General features: G+C 38.8%; 1 protein-coding gene across 2 annotated transcripts; it reads right to left on the bottom strand.

The window, feature by feature from the left end:
* Positions 1 to 595: 595 nt before the first annotated feature.
* On the bottom strand, positions 596 to 15,058 carry LOC123785096 (membrane-spanning 4-domains subfamily A member 5-like). Of its 2 annotated transcripts, XM_087854922.1 has the most exons (8): positions 14,981 to 15,058; positions 12,610 to 12,729; positions 11,657 to 11,813; positions 11,029 to 11,160; positions 10,245 to 10,301; positions 9,487 to 9,630; positions 8,286 to 8,387; positions 596 to 2,976 (listed from the first exon to the last, which is right to left on the bottom strand). In XM_087854922.1, exons 3-8 carry the CDS (start codon positions 11,810 to 11,812, stop codon positions 2,836 to 2,838), a joined length of 732 nt encoding a protein of 243 aa, XP_087711048.1. In that variant the 5' UTR covers position 11,813; positions 12,610 to 12,729; positions 14,981 to 15,058; the 3' UTR covers positions 596 to 2,835. The 2 variants fall into 2 exon arrangements, with proteins under 2 accessions (XP_087711048.1, XP_045642729.1); XM_045786773.2 differs by lacking the exon at positions 12,610 to 12,729 and having other exon boundaries at positions 14,981 to 15,043.
* Between the last annotated feature and the right edge of the window lie 220 nt (positions 15,059 to 15,278).

Raw genomic sequence — 15,278 nt, forward strand, 5'->3', positions numbered from 1 at the left:
AGGATGTCCCTATACAGCCGCTGTGTGCAGCCCAGACTCAAGGAGTCAGGAGTTACGATCTACTGCTTTGAAAGTGCAGCAACTGCATAAGTTATTAGATACTCTGCACTGAGATTTTGTCTCTTTTCTCCCACTTATTTATGCATTCAATTATTCATGTGTATGGATTCCTGAATACTTATATACATTTTGGGTTATAATTGAATACTACTTTATTTTATTGCTCAAATTGTTTCTGTTTCCAACATGGCGGCTCCTGTGTCCCTTTTGCGTACCCCGTCATTGTGTCTCATTTTGAGCACTTCCTTCTTTTAGGCACTACCATATTCTCCGGCTCATCCTATGTGGTTCCTGCTCAAGTCTTGGAATCAGCTATTTCATCAGGCAGCCCCGTTTCCTTTTAGTGGGGAATGGTATTAGAAACCAAGATCTGGGCTCTAGGGGTGTTTGTTGCTATTGGGATGTCATTTCTTTCAGGTTGTCTCAGCTAACAGAGCAAAGAAATATACATATGTCTACTAACTCGTGTGTCTTAGTTGAGCTGCTAAAACAAAATACTATAGACTGGGTAGCTTAAACACATTTATTTCTCATGTTACTTGAGGCTGGATGTCTGAGATCAGGGTACCAGCATGGTCAGGTTTTTTCCTGGCTTCCAGATAGCCATTTTCTTTTTCTTTCTTTTTTTTTTTTTAAGGTTTTATTTATTTATTTGACAGAGAGAGACAGCCAGTGAGAGAGGGAACACAAGTAGGGGGAGTGGGAGAGGAAGAAGCAGGCTCCCAGTGGAGGAGCCCGACGTGGGGCTCAATCCCAGAACGCCAAGATCACGCCCTGAGCCGAAGGCAGACGCTCAACGACTGCGCCACCCGGGCGCCCCCAGATAGCCATTTTCTGATTGTATGCTCAAATACTAGAAAGCAAAGAGAGGAAGCAAGTTCTCTCATGTCTTTTCTTATAAGGTACTAATTCCATCATGACAGATCCACCCTTGTTACTGCATTCCCTCCCTAAGGCCCCAGCTCCAAAAACCATGACGTTGGGGTTTAGAGTTTCAACATATGAATTTGAGATGGGGGAACACAGACGCCCAGTCCATAGCACCGTGTTCATCCAAGTCTACAACAGTTTCTATCTGTAGCCATCTGTTGTGTTATATGATACGTCTGGTTTGGAAAAAAAATCACAAGAAGTGCTAAAAAAGGCAAAAGAAACCCCACAATTTTTACACATTTTAAAAACTATTCTGTGACCCTGTGGACTATGTAGAAATATGTTCTTTAATTTCCAAATATTTTGAATTTCCCCTTATCATAATTCTGTTATTATCTGAGAACATATTTTATATGATTTCTATTCTTTTAAATTTGTCGAGTTGTGTTTCAACACACGAAGTAACCAACTGGTTAATATCCCATGTACATTTGAGAAAAATGTACTGTTGTTGGATGGAAAAGTCTATAACTGTCAATTAGATCAACTGGTTGATACAGCTGCTGAGGTCACACCCTTACTGCTTCTCTGCCTGGTTGATATGTCAGTTGCTGTCAAAGAGGTGTTGAGGTCTCCAAATATAATAGTATATTTGCCTATTTTTCCTTTTAGTTTTCCCCATCTTTTCCCTTAAATATTTTGGACCAGCCACAAGTGGTCATTGACAACTTGGAATATGGTTCCTGAGACTAAGAAAAGAGTCTTTAATTTTTTTTAAATTTTAAATAATTTCAATTTAAATTGCCATATGTGTCTAGTGGTTATTGTGTTGTGTAGAACAGAAATGGAATTGTTTGATCTCATGGAACATAATATTAATTTTACTTTGAAAACTACTTTGAAAATTTTTGGCTGTATTATTCAAGAGGAACGGGCTAACATTTTGATTAGTTGTCAGTGGGCCAATTGAGCAGCACAAGCTTTTATATATGAGCTTATTTACATAAAATATCACCGGAAAAGCTTAATGTCCCTAGAATGATGCAGCATGATTAATTAACCTGACACTATATTAATGAAATGGTGTAACCTATAGGTTATATATATATACATATAAATAGTTGTCGGTTGCAGTGTTTCATATAGTTAAAAGTATTTTTGCCCTTTATTTCCTGTTTTCCTTGATGACTATCCCAATCTGAACTGAGTAAGCACAAGCTAGATCATTCAAGAGATAAAGAAACCGATGTTTAGTCACAGAAGAGACACATCAAAAGTCACAGAGTGTAAAAGTGATGGACCAAACATGCAAATTATTTTCACAATTAGTTCAGGAAACTCTAAGTTTACTTCACCGTTTTTCATTGAACATTAAACTTTGGAGGCACTTTATCTCACCCTACACTTCCTGTCTCCCACACAGTGCTGGGAAGATGACCATTTAATGGGCTGTGGCAAAAGGTGACATGCTTCTTCCAGACCAAAGTATCTAATTGCCAAAGGTCCAACTTCTAACTTTTTCTTTCCTTACGTTGGCAAAATCAAAGAACTTTTCCCAGAGATCATGCTATTTGATAGAACCCATATCAGCATGGGTCTAAAGCAAATAGCCAACTAATAATGAACACGTAAGGTAGGAAGTCAATGAACTTCTGGTGTGCTAAGCCATCAATATTTCTGGGTTAAGTTTTCTAACAGAGCATAAACCTAGCTTGTGATGACATCCAACCATAACAAAAAAAAAAAGTCGTGACAACCAAATTCTTAATGTTATAAATGCCAGTTCTATCTTTATGACTCTGAACCCCACAGTTGTATCCCCACATGGGTCTATTTATGCCTTGGTGGTCACAGGATGAGCTTCTTGCTGTCACTGTGGGTGGAAAATACAGAAGAGCAGTCTCATATTTGTTTGCTAGTATCTGTGGGATAACGTGAAGGTGTTTCTTTCTTACGTTCAAGTTCTTGATAGATTGAAGTTTGAGGAAACAAGTCTTGGTAAAGATCTTCAGAAGGTGTTTTCCAGCAAAACAATATAGAAATCTGTTAAAAAAAAACCAAAGAATAATCTGTAAAGACTGTACATAAGCCATTAAGAATAATATACTTCAAGTCCTCAATGATTTGTCTCCAAATACATCTTCTCTTACTCCAACGATAAATTGTGTGGACTTTGGGCCCTGGGGAGCCTACTGGCTGCTCTCCAGAAAAGGTAGAGGGGGGCGTGGGGTCAATTTCAGTTATGACTAATACTACCCAATGATTCAACAAATGGTGTTGGGAACACTGGACAGCAACATGCAAAAGAATGAAACTGGACCACTTTTTTATGCCACAGAGACAAATAAATTTGAAATGGATTTAAGACCTAAGTATGAAACATGAAACCGTAAAAATCCTAGAGGAGAACACAGGCAGCAACCTCTTTGACATTGACCATAGCAACTTCTTTCTAGATATGTCTCCTGAGGCAAGGGAAACAAAAGCAAAAATGAACTATTGGGACTTCATAAAAATAAAAAGCTTCTGCACAGTGAAGGAAATAATAAAACTAAATGTCAACCTATGGAATGGGAGAAGATATTTGCAAGTGACATATCTGATAAAGGGTTAGTATACAAAACATATAAAGAGCTTATAAAACTCAACACCCAAAAACCAAATAATCCAATTAAAAATGGGCAGAAGACAGAAATACACATTTTTGCAAAGAAGACATACAGATGGCCAACAGACACATGAAAAGATGCTCAACATCACTGCTCATCGGGGAAATGCAAACCAAAGTTACAATGAGCTCTCACCTCACACCTGTCAGAATGGTTAAAATCAACAACACAAGGAACAACATGTGTTGGAGAGGATGTGGAGAAAGGAGAACTCTCTTGCACTGTTGGTGGGAATGCAAACTGGGGCAGCCATAGTATGGAGGTTCCTCAAAAAGTTAGAAATAGAACTACCCAATGCTACTCAGCAATTACGGTACTAGGTATTCACCGAAAAGATACAAAAATACTAATTCAAAGGGATACATGCACCTCAAATGTTTATAGCAGCATTATCTACAATAGCCACGTTATGGAAACAGCCCAAGTGTCCATCAACTGACGAATGGATGAAGAAGATATGGTCCACATATACAAGGGAATATTACTCAGCCATAAAAAAGAATGATATGTTGCCATTCACAGCAATATGGATGGAGCTAGAGAGTATTATGCTAAGCAAAATAAGTCAGTAAGAGAAAGACAAAAACCATAGAATTCCATTCATATGTAGCATTTAAGTAGCAAAAAAATGAGCAGAGGGAAAAAAGAGAGAGACAGGCAAACTAAGAAGCAGACTCTTAACTATGATGGTTACCAGAGGGGAGGTGGGTGGGGGGCTGAGTGACACAGGTGATGGGGGTAAGGAGTGCATTTGTCGTGATGAGCACCGGGTGTTGCACGGGAGTGATGAATCACTGTCTTGTACACCTGAAGCTAATAGTTTTTAAATTTTATTTACATTTTATTTACAAACCCTTGTGTCGAGTGCTGACCTTCAACAGATCACAACAAAGGAGCCGCTCTGCTACGAATGAAAACCCCACCCAGAAGCAGGTCGTCTGAGAATGGTTTAGCACCAGGGTCCCCAAGAAGGTGCACTGTGCAATGGGCGGGGGTGGCCCCCTTTCCGGCCACACCCATTTCCCAGGATGAGTGTGTCTCCACACCCCGTGAAGCTAATATTACACTGTATGTTAACTAACTGTAACTTAAATAAAAAATTTTTAAAAACACAACTACTCAATGATCACTTTTTTCCAGATATTTAGCCAGCTGGGTATCAGTCTGCCTGGCTTATTACCGTTTAGTTTTTAGGAAGATAAAGGAAAATATAAGCATACCCACTAAAATAATTCTTGAACAACAGAAATAGGGAGATATAATAGAGCTTTTTGCCTTCTTTAGTCATTTCGGTATGAAGACTTTCAGCCCCGCTATTATTGGGACATTTGTCCCTATGGTGCATTGCTGATGGGCTGGAGAAAGATGAGCTGATAATAGAACGTAAATTTTTGAGTGTCTGAACATGTTATGTATGATTATGCATATACAATTTTAAGTATTTTTGCATTTTGTATTTGTGATTTGGTATCGGTCTCATAATTAATGATTATTTGATGACAGAAAGTAATGTGAGGTTTTTAAAACAGAGGATGATTATTGTATTTTCATAGATTTCAAGTAATACTTAACCTATAGAGCTGTTACTAACATTTCCCTTCTCTTAGCAATATGACTTGTTTTTAACCTGGATAATGGAGATAAAATTGTGACTATATTTCCTAGGCTCTCTTGCAGCTAAGCATGGGCAAATATTTAACTACTTACCAGCAAAACGTGCGAATAAATAGCATGTCTCACTTTGGAGTTACACACTTAAAAAGAAGGGTATGTATTCCCATTTCCCTTCTCCTTTCTGCTGGTTGGGATGTGGATGTGACAGTAGGAGCTGGAACTCCTTCGTTGATCCAGAAGTGAAAGCCATATTTTGAGACTAAAAGATTTACTTCTCCATTTCTGTTTCTGCTGAAAATATGTTGCCATAGAAAGCAAAGACCTGGCTTAAATAGCCAGGGAATATTTGAAATATAAAGCAATTCCAACACCACCGATACCATCAGAGAGAAGGACACCAATACTGAGAAATATCTAAGAAGAGTATACTCTCCAATGCAGACATGATGGACGTGAAAATTAGTGTCCAAAGAGCCAGAGAGGAAAACAGATAAGTTAATACCTCCCAGAGACATGAACTATGGTATAACTTAAATATTTTATGCCATTTTGGGGGGCAGAAAATCTCCATAATTCCTGCCTTCCAAAATTGTGTAATATTACAGATCAGTGATTTCACAATTCTCTTTTTCTCTCCAGGTTGAAGTTTGATCATTATCTTTCGTCCATTCCGCATATCTATCATGGGTGTGAGCAGAGATGGGGCAAATCATCTGTCTTTCCGCCCTCATTGCAACGAGCTATTTCTGGATTTGTGGGAGAGAAGTACATATACGCAAAGATTCCAGGGCAATAAATGGTTTGGGTTATCAACCTTTGTGAGTTGGTGAGTGTATCTTAGGTGTGAGGGGGAAGGTCGATGTTTATATTTGGGGCTATAGAGAAGAATGAGATCGAGAATGTTCCTCACCTTCCTTTAGTAACAGAAAGTCAGTCTACTTTAGCTAGATTTGAGCCTGACGGAATTCTGCAGCGTCTATGATAGTTCAGTGTGATCGTGTGACACATGTTGGTCTAGTGGGTACATTTCATTTCAAATCCATGACCTTGAAAGAATAAATATGTCTTCCCCTTCTCTATATCTTTTCTCACTGCACGCTGCGCAAGTATGAAGAAAGGAGCTGAGGTGGGCCAAATATCATGGTGTCATTACTGTAAGTATGTTATATCATATGACCAAAAAGACGTTATTTGGATGAGCCTAATATAATTACAGGAGTCTTTTAAAAACAGAATGTTCTCTGGATGGTAGAAGAGGAAGTCAGAGAGATTCAAAGCATGAGAAATGTTTGACAAGGAGGAAGTTCTCTGTTGCTGAAATGGAGGGAACCACTTGAAAAGATCCAAGAGGGCTTCTAGGAGCTGAGCGTAAGTGAATCCTGGCCAACCATCTCAGTCCCATAATCACAAGCAACCAAATTCTGCCAACAACAACAATGAGCTAGCAGACCATTCCAGAGTTTCCAGGAGTCTGGTGCCTCTAGTACATGGACTTCAGCCTTATGAGATTCTGAGTAGAGCACCCAGTCCGGTCCACCTAGACTTCTGATCTACAGAGCGTGAGGTAAGAAGTAGGTGGTAGGTATTGTTTTAAGCTGATATGCTTGTGGCAACTTGTCAGGCAACAACAAAAAATTATCATGTACTTTGGTACTGGAAATGGGTAACAATACAATATTATTACTATAAATATATCTAGGATATGTAAATAAATCCCTAGGATACAGGAGTGGCTTTGGAATTAGGCAGCGGGATGAAACAAGTTTGAGGAAAATTTTGAGGAGAAAAATTTTCAAGAACAAAACTTTGAGGAGAAAAATTTTGAGGAACAGTATAGAGAAAGCCTAAAATGTCTCAAACGGAGGTTAGTGGAAATAAAGACATTGAGAATGCTGTCAGTGTGGCTCAGAAAGAAGGGAGGAAGGAACACATGACTGGAAACTGGAGAGAGGGTCTTGTGGTGCAGCGGCAGAAGTCTAACAGAATGTTCTCTGACAGTTATGTGGAAAGCGTAACTGGTAAATGGCACAGTTGGATAACGAACTGAGGGGGTTTCCAAAGCAGTGAAGGTAAAGCCTGGCTTCTTCTGGCTTAAAATAAAACGTGGAAGAGAAGAAATTCTACCTTTTGCCATGCTCGTGGGTCCGTTCCACCCATGACTGACTGCCCTGAGGAATTCAGACTTGCTTAACGAGCCCTTAGAATCATGGAATCCAATGCTTGCGATAAATGTTATACACTTGAAATGAGGGGAGTTCGGATGCCATAAACCTTTCCATTTTCTGTTTGAATTAACTCTAACTGACACACAGCCGTGGCCATAATTTCAACACGCAAAAAGAACCAGGTGGGGGCGCCTGGGTGGCACAGTGGTTAAGCGTCTGCCTTCGGCTCAGGGCGTGATCCCAGCGTTATGGGATCGAGTCCCACATCAGGCTTCTCTGCTGTGGGCCTGCTTCTTCCTCTCCCACTCCCCCTGCTTGTGTTCCCTCTCTCGCTGGCTGTCTCTATCTCTGTCAAATAAATAAACAAAATCTTAAAAAAAAAAAAAAAAAAAAGAACCAGGTGATGAGGTTGGGGAAAGTATGCTACTAGTGCTGTATTACCTATATTTGTTAAGTGTGATAATAAAACATAAAATTCTAACTATATTTGTGTTTCTTAGTCTATTGTATTTTCAATTGTATATACCTGGAATCATATATTTCATCTCCTTCAGGTTTTTAAATCAATTATACCTTGATTTTATTATTTTTCGGATGATAGATACTTGGTATATTCATCACACTAGCGAGTATACTTCGTACAGTAAATTAATGGCTGGCCGGCTGGATGAAAGTTCGTGGATATATGCCCATGAGTGAGAGTTTCTGTACGGACTAGAGAAGTATACACCGTGTATTCCAAGTGTGCACAACACATAAGTAGCTCCCACGTTGTCCACCGAATCACTTAGAGTTTATGTTTTTGTTCATTTTACCAAAGGTAAAAAAAAAAAAAAAAGTCACTGACAACCTCATTTAATGAAATAGTTGAAATCATCCTCATTCTTCCAAGAATTGTACTTACCCAGTGAATATTCTTGTCATCCACTTTATAGTTGAGCATGGAGAGAGGAAGTGAAATTAAAATTTGCAGACAAGTTAGGATAATTAGGACAATCACAAGTCCCTGTTGAAGAAAATAAAATGTCATGCATTACCTTCCACCCTGATGATAGTTTGGAAAGTTTTATCTCAGAGCCCCACGCCAGGCCCTCAAAAGGCAGCACATTACATTATCCAAAATGGTGGCATGACGTTGGATCCGAACCCGGAAATATATGTGCTGCTATAGAAAAACAAGAGTTGGAGATGATAGTCGATATTCTTGAATATACTAATACAATGTGGGAAGTTAAACTTGATGACATTTCAGAATTCACAATGATTATTCCACTTATTATTATTAATATTATTGGTGGTAGTGGTGGTAGTGGTGGGTTATTAGTTATACTATTATTGAAGTTATTACTAGCCTGTCATAGATATCAGAAATGTTGCCAGTGCTTACAAAGCTGACCCTTCTCCATATTCCAGGCAGAAATGGCAGGGCTTCAGATCTCCCCAGTGAGATACTGAAATTTTCCAGTTTTCCATTAGACTCAATTCTAATGAAAACCAGAAAGTTTCCCAAATTTGGAATATACTTTAGGGTGTGAAACTTTTTGGTCATTTTCCTAATAAGGAAATGTGTCTTCCAACTAGTGTTCCTGGTTTCTTTTACTGGTTTCTTACTGATTTCTTTTTCCTCTTCCTCAGACCACTCTTTCCATCACTTTCCATTACTTTCACATGGCTTTATTGCAAAAAAAAGGTCTACTCTCAGGTAGAGGCAAGTCAGAATAACTATTCATTCTCCATGTAGCTTTGGGTAATACTTTTTAAAAATTCCTAGCAGTAATGAATATTATGATAGAAAATAATTTAAAAATAATAAAGTATAAAGTAAGAATTACCCCAATCTTTGACTCAGATTTTAATATCATTCCATCTCTTCACCATTTTTTCTTGAAAAATAAAATTTAGCTCACAGAACTTGGGGCTCTTTTCTATTGTGAAGAAATATTTTTTTTCTCTTTCGAAATATGACACCTGTAGAGATGGTTTGAAAGGAATCTGCAAGCAAGAATTTTTGTCGTGTTCTTGAAATATACCAACGACCATGTGTCATCTTCATCATGCTCAGATAAGCATTCAGTCTTCCCAGAGTTCAGGAGGATAATACTTACAGTTCCAACTGATTTGATGCCCAAACAGAGAGTTTCCTTCTTGCAATCATAGAGGCCATTTTTTGTGAAATTGTAGGACAGAATACAGATCCCAACAATCGAGACCAGGGTGCTGAGAGCGTTGGCACCTAGATTCCCTCTCAGCTGAAAAAAAAGGAAATAACTAGCTTATAAGTTAAGGACCAGGGGTTTCTAGACCCTACACACGGGGAGGAGAATTCTGACTTAACTTAGCCGTGGATCTCTAGGCATTCGTCATCCATTTATTGCTAATTCCGTTCAATGGCAAAGCACAATTGGGAGGAGAAAAGTTGGAGAGGATTGATCTTTCTTAAACACATACCATGGATAGGATAAAAACATTATGGGCATTTTAGCGTCTCTAGTTTCTGACCCTGTATTAGCTCCTCCCTCCGCCAAAGGTAAGTCTGCCTTGCTCAAGCCTAAGCCATGCTTTTATCTTTATTAACACCCCCCTACCCCACACCGTAAAAAGGCTTGAATAGCTAGATAAGTCTTTACACATTCTTCTTCTGGTGACGAGATATGGGGATCAGAATTTCTAAAATCCCAGGAGATCTAGCTTGTGTGTGTCTAGCCATAGGATGATCACATGATTCATTGGGCCAAATGGACAGTTACATGATGAAATGTACTACAAATGATGAATCCCCCGGGTGACTGGGCTTCACATGGGAAAGTCAGAGTGTTACAAGTTCTCATTTTCTGCCTGAACGACAAATGGAAAACGTGCTTACCAGTGATTTTGTTGGCTTCTTGGCAGACACAACAGTCAGAATTCCAGAAATGATAAACTGTTTGTAAGATAAGAAAGCTGTCTGCAGAGTAGCAACTTCTTCCAACTCAACCTCCCACCCCGTTGCCAGTTGCATGTCTCTGTCCCTATCTACTGACCCCCGCCTCCCAGGCCATCCCTTCAGATCTCAGAGGAAAGCAGGTCATTAAACTGTGTGCGCCGTACGATTAAAGTACCATCGTTATCCTTTTATTCTTATGAATAGTAAAATTCCTTGCACTAAATAAGAGAAGTGGACACAAAAACCACAGCAGAAATGACTTATACAATGTGGAGAAAATAAGTAAATATAATTCAAATTCACACTTTGGGGTGCAGAAAAAGGAAAATGTGAGCTCAGATTACATGGCATTTTTCTCAATGTATTTGGCCAAGAAGATTGATGACTTAAGAAAAGTAACACTTCCCTACCCCCAGCATCTTCTCCGATCCAAATATTATTACATTTCAGGGACACTTCTTCCCTGTGTCAAACCCAGGATTTTCTCCTCAAGCAAAACAGCAAGATTATACTGAATAGCTTCATACTATACAGTAATGAATAGAATTTAGGGGCATCGTTACATTATATATATTAAAGTTCAGGTTGGAAATTCAATCTTGACTAAGTATCTTTGCAAGTATTCTAGAATTGGCAAGATGCCATACAAGTTGTGTGTTGAGTTGATGAATGAATGAGTAAATGACTGAATAATTATAATTGGAGATGTAAGTGAGATACTCACAGACAACGCGCCCCAGAAAGAGAAGCCTGTGTAAATTGAGAAGAAAAAGATTCTGTACATTTCAGAATTAGGAGCAAGAAATCCAATTATCCCATAAAAGAAGCATTTCACACCAATCATAATCTGAGCCACCTGAATAAGAGACAAAACAAACCAAATTACCAACCATCGAAATTAACGAAACAAAAATACGTGCTTTAAAGACAATGGTGAGCATTTTTCAGGAGAGAGGATCACTTGGTCCAAACATCATGGTCATCCATAGGATGGATCCCCTTGAATATTATTAAAAGATATGCTAAGAGGAGTCAGATCCTGGAAAGTGCTTTTTTTTCAGAGGCCAGTCCATATGGGGCAGCTTTGCTATAATAAGATACGGTCACAGTGAGGCTCACCCAAGAGCTTAGGACTTTTATAGTCTCCTCTTACTGCACCCCTCCCCCATATAAACATGGTCCCTTGCTTTTAATCAACGTGGCTTTTTTTCCACTCCACACAATGGTTGACACAGGTCATCACCTGGTCCCCCTATGCCAACCACTTCATTAGCCAGAATTATCCTTCACCCTCAATAGATTCCCCGGTTTCTCCTGGTTCAGAATTCATTATTAGAGGTTTACTTACTTACCCCCAGTGCTTCTAGATTCCCCTTCGGGAATTTCTGCAGCTTGTCTAGTAGATGTTTCAGGGGACTAGATGTTTCTGTCGTTCCCAATGGGGTACTTTGGTTTTGGTTTGGAGGAATGTCCCCAGGCATCCTATCAGAACCCAAAGTTTTGTTCATTCTGTAACAGACGGTCATCTGTTAATAGCATCAGATATGCACCATCATAGGACCAATACTGTTAATCTTGTAACAGAAGTAGATACTGGGCTTCTTTTATCAACGTCTTTATCATATATGATAATATCACTGGCCAAGTGATATTCATGTGTCCCTGCTGCTGACTCTGGTATCACTCGTGTGATAAACAGCAGTGTAAAGTAAGGATAGAGAGGACAGAAGTTGAGGAATATCAAATCCTACGTGACTATAAGGTATCCTCCCAGGTTAAGGAATGCTGTAAATCTCAAGACTGCTTTTTGCTTGTTTGTTTCTTTTAAAGTTGCACGTGGCCACAGGCTTGTAAAAAAGTACCCACCATGGGAGTTGTGATATATCTATTTAGACTTATCCCGAGTGGAGTGAAAATAACCTGGGGCTTAAAGGCAAATAGAGGGACACCTGGGTGGCTCAGTTGTGGGGTGTTTGCCTTCTGCTCAGGTCATGATCCCAGGGTCCTGGGATCAAGTCCTGAGATGAACTCCTTGCTCAGCAGGGAGCCTGCTTCTCCCTCTGGCTGCTGCTCCCCCTGCTTGTGCTCTCTCTCTCTCACACAAATAAATAAAATCTTTAGCAAAATAAATAAAGGCAAATAGATTTGAATGAAAGAAATTTCCCTTTATTTTAATTAAATATATCAAATAATTTATCATCTAATCCAAGATAGTTTTGAGAATGAAAGAAATCGGAGTAGTGTCCATAATTATGCTAGGGAAATAGGAGAGACCTGGGAATACACTATATAAAAGCCACCTTACCTTTAATTTCTGTGTGACGATGAATGCTATATTTAGATGAAGCCCCAGGTTTGTCAACATAAAATATAATCATGCTTATGCCTCCTACGTGTGACACTGGAAATGATGTATCCAATTTTCCTAGTATCATCAGAGAGGTAATAAAAGTAGCATAAACTCTCAATTATCTTCTTAAGAAGTTGGGATGTGCTTTGGCACTTGTCAAAAACGATGATGGATTTCCATGGCAGAACAAACCCCACAAAGGCCACCCTTGAAAACTAACTCATTTTTAACCTTTCCCCCCCTAAATATTAGCTTTTTATTTCTTTACCATCTTCTATATCAATTTTATGAATATTTGCTAACATTAAATTAAGTTTGGAAAATAGGGGCAGACTTTATTCCTTATTGCATTGGTATTTATGAATTCTATTACTCTCCCTATAATGTTTTAACTAAGTCTTGATTATACTTTATACAATTTCTTTTTATGTTTTATCCTCCAATTATGCTGATTATATGGAATTAGGCCCTTTCTATAACTGCTTATGTATAAAATTCCTGGATCAAAGTGGAAACATAGTTTCTGACTCGAGATCCATGCCAAATTTCTTTAAAAAAAAAAAAAAAGAGGTAGCATTGTACACTGGTCCCAGTAATGTTTGTATGTGCAAATTTCTTAGCAGTTCTAATGAAAAGATTAAGCTATCATGACATGGAACTCTTACAGGACACTTAAGATAAATCCTAAGTATTCAATTTTTCGATTCCCAATAGCTGCTTTCAATTAAGGAGTTTAAACAAGGAATTGATCTTATGTGATCACACTGGAAGTGCTAACAAGAACATTTCTTTTTCTATTTCTTTAGTAGATGAGTCTTGACCACTAATACTTCGTAAATAAAGAGTATCTCATCAACCAGTTATTATATCTTTTTAAAATGTGACCCCTTATCCAAAGATGGTAAATAACTTGCCCAAATCCACAGACATATTTACAGATGTGGGACCAAAGAGTCATAGGTCTGATAAGTAAGAATCTGCTCTTGAGATAAAGCCAGGCTCAGACTAACACACCCCTTATTTAGCCTCCTGAAGCCCACACATAACATGTTTGAGTGTTTGAGGGAGCCATATCTTTCAGTATAATTTTGTCGGGGTGAAAATAAACTGTTGTGGGACACCCGGGTGGCTCAGTCGTTAAACGTCTGCCTTCGGCTCAGGGCGTGATCCCGGAGTTCTGGGATCGAGCCCCACATCAGGCTCCTCCGCTGAGAGCCTGCTTCTTCCTCTCCCACTCATCCTGCTTGTGTTCCCTCTCTCGCTGGCTGCCTCTCTGTCAAATACATAAATAAAAATCTTAAAAAAAAAAGAAAGAAAAGAAAAGAAACTGTTGACTCCAAAAAGTATCTCCTATCACTCCTCACTGTGAATGTCATTATTTACTCATCTATTCACTCAACAGATATGGATTTTAGGTTCAAAATATTGACCATAATATTTACTGAGCACATTTTTACACCCTAAAATTCACTTTAATGATTTTTATTGCACATATGTTATTAGATACTGTAATAGTCTATCAAATCTTAAGCCTGTGGTTCAGCCTTTGCTCCTTTAAGCCACCATCCAACTGTTCAATATTTTGAGTGGGATTTTCACATTTAAAGTCATCATCTTTCTAACAAATGTTGCTCTTTCACCTCTGTTGCCTATTTAGAAAGGACATTGCAGTATTTCTTGGTTACTCCACAATACAAAAATTAGCCTCGTTTACCACATGGTTCTCACCTTAAGTATTAACTTCAAAGCCCTATTATCCTTTATAAGTTAACATAACTTCCAAACCACCTAATCCTCCTCATTGTACGTCTGCAAGATCAGTTATGAAACTCTCATGATTCTCACTAAGAGAACTATTGTGAACTTAGCTGGCTCACCACGTCCAGTCTTGACGTTCCGAATTGCACTTGCATGTTGTAAACAAAAAAGTTTCAATGTCACAATTCTAACCGAATTATTCCCCCGTATCTTAAATTGGGTCTGCTAGAAAATAGGGCTGGAGACCAACTTCCTTTTTCATGCTAAGCCTTACTCTCTATCTGCCGATGCGTAAAGTGTGCTTGCATAATCAGAAAGTCAGAAAGCAGGAACGAAGACAAGATCAAATGTGTCTAAGTCACTGGAACTTTCTACATTATCTAAAAAAAATTCCTGAAATATTTGGCATTGAGTATCTACCAGTGGAAAGAAAGGAAGAGCTGTCTCTGCCTTGAGCCAACATTCTGCCCAGTCTGTCTGACAGGTCCTACATCTGTGCCTCTCAGAACATAGACAAAAGTGCTTTCTGGTGCTCTGGATAATGGGGGGAAAAAAAAGTTCTACCTACCTAGGTTTATTCCACTGCACAGATGTGAGAGCCTGTAGTCTGAAGCTTTCTGTCTCTTCTGTGTCTATCAAGGACTGTACCAACATGTGGGGGAGGAAAATCTATGTTTCGATCTCTGTGTTTCCTCATTTGCTGTATTTGCACACCTAGAACTCCAGATAAGCGGTTCTGATGTATTCAGACAAAGTTGATATACATCCTGTTTTGTTGCACGAAATTAGAAGCATTATAACCATAATCTCCAATACCAACCGAGTTTTATTTCCACACATTCTCTTTCCATTTCTTTCCATTAATC

This window comes from Ursus americanus, chromosome 24 (assembly GCF_024610735.1).
Source record: "Ursus americanus isolate L20-20 chromosome 24, mUrsAme1.1.p, whole genome shotgun sequence".
Lineage (NCBI taxonomy): Eukaryota > Metazoa > Chordata > Mammalia > Carnivora > Ursidae > Ursus > Ursus americanus.